The 5,328-nt window shown below is 35.2% G+C and overlaps 1 protein-coding gene across 3 annotated transcripts in view; it reads right to left on the bottom strand.

Annotated features, from left to right (window-relative positions):
* The window catches only part of CHP1 (calcineurin like EF-hand protein 1), a 45,889-nt gene that overhangs the window by 19,778 nt on the left and 20,783 nt on the right, over window positions 1–5,328 (bottom strand). For all 3 annotated transcript variants that reach the window (XM_003755995.4, XM_031952115.1, XM_031952114.1), the window contains one exon: window positions 4,280–4,360. In XM_003755995.4, the coding sequence (XP_003756043.1) occupies window positions 4,280–4,360 (81 nt within the window). The remainder of the gene's footprint in view (window positions 1–4,279; window positions 4,361–5,328) is intronic.

The following is a 5,328-nucleotide window of genomic DNA, read 5'->3' as shown; positions in this document are numbered from 1 at the left end:
CTAAATAACAGTTAAAACAAACACAAGAATGTTTATTGATTATTATGACTATTTTCTATATAGTTACTGCTGGAACTAAATGACTCAACTTAAAATTCTGTTGCTGACAACACGTGATCAAAGGCAATCTCATTTATTATGTCTGAAATTCTTTTAAATTATCTATAAAATGGAAATATCATTTGCCCAACAGAATTGTTGTTAAGCTCATGAAGGATAACATGCAATGTACTTGCTAAATATTAGTTGTGATAATTCATTCATCAAAAATTTAAAGAATAGTAGCCTACTACTAAATTAGTGATAACTAAGGACAATTGCTTCAACTAGTTGACAGGTCTACATTCTGTGTTGCTACTGCTCCACAGGCCAGATGCGGTAGCTGAGGACGATTATCCCCCTCACCCAGGGCTATGAAGTTTATTTAAAGGCCCACAGAACAAAGTTTTTGTTTTTACTATAGTCTGGCCCTCCAACAGTCTGAGGGACAGTGAACTGGCCTCCTATTTAAAAAGTTTGAGGACCCCTGCTCTAGACCAAATAACAATTCTAAAAAGGAAAAATAAAAAGATTCTTCAAAAGAGTTTGTTGTTGTTTTAAAGAGATAAATAAAATATTTTACGAAGTTATTTAGACATTCAAAGGCAGTAATGGGACACATTGCCTACCTACCACAGACATCTAAAAGTAAATCCCAGGCCACAGTGGGTATATTATGTGGGGTATATTGGATGACAGGATGCTCAGCATGATCAAGAGATGGAATAGAGGTTTTAAGAAGACAAAAGTTGATACATTCGTTTCACAATGCAATTACTTTGTTAGGATAATACTAGTAGATGGTGGTGGCATGTCATACCAGAGTAAAGTCTAGCAAGTAAATAAGAATTGAGTAGTTCTGGTCCATTCACATCTTTGCTTTTTTCATTATCTTTGATTGAATAATAAGAAATATCTTTAATAAGAAATTATCTTTAAAAGTCTACTTCCAAATCTGATTTTTCATGTTTAATCAAAAAGAACAGAAAAGAAAAACACCTAATTCTGAGGTAATGTGAGGTAATGAATGGCCAAGAACTCAGATATACAATCTATTTCCAACTTGCTCAAGAAAAAGTCCTTTTCGTAGTGGCTAGAAACGGGAAATTGAATGGATGCCCATCAATTGGAGAATGGCTGAGTAAATTGTGGTATGAATGTTATGGAATATTGTTCTGTAAGAAATGACCAGCAGGATGAATATAGAGAGACTTGGAGAGACTTACATGAACTGATGCTGAGTGAAAATAGCAGAACCAGGAGATCATTTTACACTCCAACAACAATACTATATGAGGATCAATTCTGAGGGAAGTGGCTATCTTCAATATGAGAGGATCCAAATCAGTTCCAATTGATCAATGATGAACAGAACCACCTATACCCAGCTTAAGAACACTGGGAAAATTTTGAGTGTGGACTGCTTGCATTTTTGTTTTTCTTCCCAGATTATTTTTACCTTTCTAAATCCATTTTTTCTTGTGCAACAAGAGAACTGTATAAATATGTACACATATATTGTATTTAAGATATACTTTAATATGTTTAACATGTACGAGACTGCCTGCCACCTAGGGGAGAGGATGGAGGGAAGGAAGGGAAAAGTTGGAACAGAAGTGATTGCAAGGGTCAATGTTGAAAATTTACCCATGCATATGTTCTGTCAATAAAAAGCTATAGTAATTTAAAAAAAGAAAGAAAAAAAAAAAAGAAAATGGGCAGGCAGTGCCACAAATACAAGTAATACTGTACTCATAGTAAAAATTGATTTGTTGGCAGACAAACTTAATATTTAGAGAAAGTATTATCTGCATGAACCAGCCTTCTGAGTTTAAATTTTTTAAACTTAATATCTATGCTCATATCTATCAGTAGTATCTGAGGATTCTTATATGCATGAAAACATAAGTAAATTTAGAGAAGAGTAGTTTAATGAGGTTTTTCTTTTCTCAATGAAAACTTGCTTGAATACTGGGCAGACCTAGCATTCAATGTTAGCTCTGCATCAGGAGATGGAAAGATTACAGAGGGCTAAACTTGAAATGAGCTAGATTAGTATGCAGAGAAGGAGTAAAGTTTGAAGTTTTGGGAAAATATTATCAACACGAATCATCCTCCTTTAACTTTTTCTTTAGATTCAGTATCTGATTAAACAAGATAGCTACCAGTTTTCCCATTCTTTTTTCTCCTTGCTAACTAAAAAGTTCCTTTGCTGATAATCTTAGATATCAAAACTTCCAGACTAGGCATTTACATTTACTGTTCTAGGTGGAACTGTTTCACAACTGAGAATCATCATTTACTTGAATTTTTGTTCTTAGTACCAGTTTCACCTGGGACATGGAGACAGAAAGCGATTGTGTAATTGCTCAGTATAAAGTTATATTATATAGTCTTTATTCACATGAATAAAACCAAATACTAGCACCTAGATACACATTAAAAATTTTAAGGTTTCAAATCAAAACAGCAAATAGTTACAAAGCATCTATTAAGTGAAAAGCACAGAAGAAATCTGAAAGCCTTGCTGATTCCAAAAAAAATTATAATTTTGATTTTAGGGTCATTTGACTAGATGAATCCAGGGGGCAACATCAGGTATCTTAATTGGCAAGTGGAGGAGTATTGGAGATAATCAAGTGAGATGAGATTTAGGATAGGAACACTTGTGTGTCTTGTGTCTTGGGGTAATGCTTCCCAATGTACCTCACCCTCTGACAGACAGAAACTCTGCCACAGGATACCTGAAGTGGGGGAAGGAGAAGAAATGGATTACATGAAAAAGTGTGGGTGGAGTGATGAGATTTAGAAACAATAGTGTAGCAATTTCCCATTTGTTGAGGAATGGCTGAATAAGTTATGGTATATGAATGTAATAGAATATTACTGTTCTATAAGAAATAATGAGCAGACTGATTTCACAAAAGCCTGAAAAAGATTTACAGGAATTGATGCTAAATGATGTGGAATAGAATCAAAACAACATTGTGCACAGTAATAAGATTATGTGACAAATGTGATGGACTTGGCTCTTTTCAACAATGAGGTGACTTTTAAGATAATTCCAATAAACTTGTGATGGAAAGAGCCATCTGTATCCCAGAGAGAGAACTCTAGAGACTGAATGTGAATAAAAGCATAATATTTTCATCTCTTTTCACCTTTTTTTCTTCTTTTTTCTTTCTCATTTTTTCCTCTTTAAAAACAACAGTTGTTTGACCATTATAAAAAGCACTAAATATTGCCTCTACCCAAGAAATGTTAAATTGGACTGTGGTTCAGAAAAGGGATAAAACATAGCTGGCAGGGCAAAGAAAAGGCAGATCAAAAAATGGTCCTAGAGGTCCTTCTAAATCAGGATTTCTTAAACTTTTTGTACTCATGACCTCTTTTTGCCTGAGAAATTTTTACTCGATTCCATTTCAAATCTGAGCTGAGGTTTTTCTGGCAGTGTTCTTTGGGTACTGCATGGTGTGAGGGCATAAGCAGTGCAAAGTGCACCTGGTATGTTCAGAACCAAGAATGCAGTGAAGTCCAATGATGTAAGTGCTGCCAGAAATACCTTGGTTTCAGTAAGAATTTGATTCTGAATTAATTTTGTGGTTGTTGCCTGTCAAGAAATCTTTTGTTGTTGTCATATTTTTAAGGACCCCCGCATTCAGTTACACACTTGGGTAAAGACCCGCAATTTAAGAAGCTTTATGGAATATAATGACCCACATGTATACTTATTGTGTATCTAATTTATATTTTAATATATTTAACATCTACTGGTCATCCTACCATCTAGGGGAGGGGGTGGGGGGGTAAGAGGTGAAAAATTGGAACAAGAGGTTTGGCAATTGTTAATACTGTAAAGTTACCCATGTATATATCCTGTAAATAAAAGGCTATTAAATTTAAAAAAAAAAAAAAAAAAAAAAAAAGGAATATAATGACCCAGGAAAGTCTGCTTTGTCAAGACAGACCAATCTAGAAACTGTTTTACAGATTGTTCAGTTTCTCATAAATTTACTTCTTATAGTTTATCTCCGAACACTTTCTAACATACAAATTAGAGGCAATGTTATACCCAGTTTGATTCTAGCAAATCTAGGTTTTGTGATACTTAAGACAAAGCAACATTAGGAGGAGAGGTCTGGAACTGGGGAGCAATTCTAGTAAGATTCTAGTCACCAAAACTATTTCAAATTAGACCTTCATAGAGGCTAAGGTACTACCAACCAAGGGAAAAACTCACCCCTCAGGGAAGAAGGCATTGATGATCCGATCCCCCAGGGGGTTGATGGCAAGCTCTGGAATCCGCTGGAAGTCTTCCCGGCTACCCAATTAGAAAAAAAATCCACCTTGAGTAAGAACGCGTTGACCCTGATCACACTTTTCACCTTCTGAAACGTACTTATATGCCAAATGTAGTTGAACAACTGCAGGATATAGCACTGTAAAAGCTGCCAAATGTTCTTCCTTCAACAACTCTGAGAAGCAGGAAGAAGCCAGATTTGATTATGCTATACTCCAGTGAATTCGGCACATAGCTTTATTAAGGAAACTAATTTCTAGGCAAATACTAATCCTACAAGTTAATGATTCCCTAGGCATTCCTATTTTATTTCCAGTCCAATCAGGACAGTTTATGGCAAAAGTGATGCCATCACCAAGCAAAGGCAGAGCTAGCCTGAAATTTTGGTTCTCTAAGCAAAAATTTACAGATAGCCCTCTTACCCCTAATTAATAGCAAAGAAAGCAGAACTCTGGCTCCACTGCTATATAGGGCTACTTAGACAATGTTTATATCTATAGAAATAACAACATGAAATAATAGGCAGCTTCCTTGCTCTGGTTTTATTTTAGCTTGTAAATTAAGAGGAAAAAAATTAAACGTCAAAAAATTGAGTAACTAGAATTACCTCCAACAAGTTTTGCTGTAGTAAATATTTTACATAAAATACAGTATTTCACAAAACTCTAGAGCCAGTTCCTAATGGCATTTTAGTCTTTATGAGATATGATTGCATCACTATTATTCAGCGCTTCCCCCCCCCCCCCCCCCCACGAATTTTAAACCACTCTACTTTTTCAATCTTATTTTGTGTGGCTCCTCATCATAATCATATGCTCCAGTCAAATTATATCTTTGTTTATGCCACTCTCTGCACTTGGAAAGTCTCCTTTTTCTATTCCCCTCTCCTCTATCTTTGCTTGTTGAAATTCTTCCCCAAAACCAATCCAAATGAGTTCTCTAAGAAGAATAATATCTTTTCTGATATTTTGACATCCCCCAGCTTGCAT

The sequence above is a fragment of the Sarcophilus harrisii genome, chromosome 2 (assembly GCF_902635505.1).
Source record: "Sarcophilus harrisii chromosome 2, mSarHar1.11, whole genome shotgun sequence".
Lineage (NCBI taxonomy): Eukaryota > Metazoa > Chordata > Mammalia > Dasyuromorphia > Dasyuridae > Sarcophilus > Sarcophilus harrisii.
This window is presented reverse-complemented; position numbering and strand designations above follow the sequence as displayed.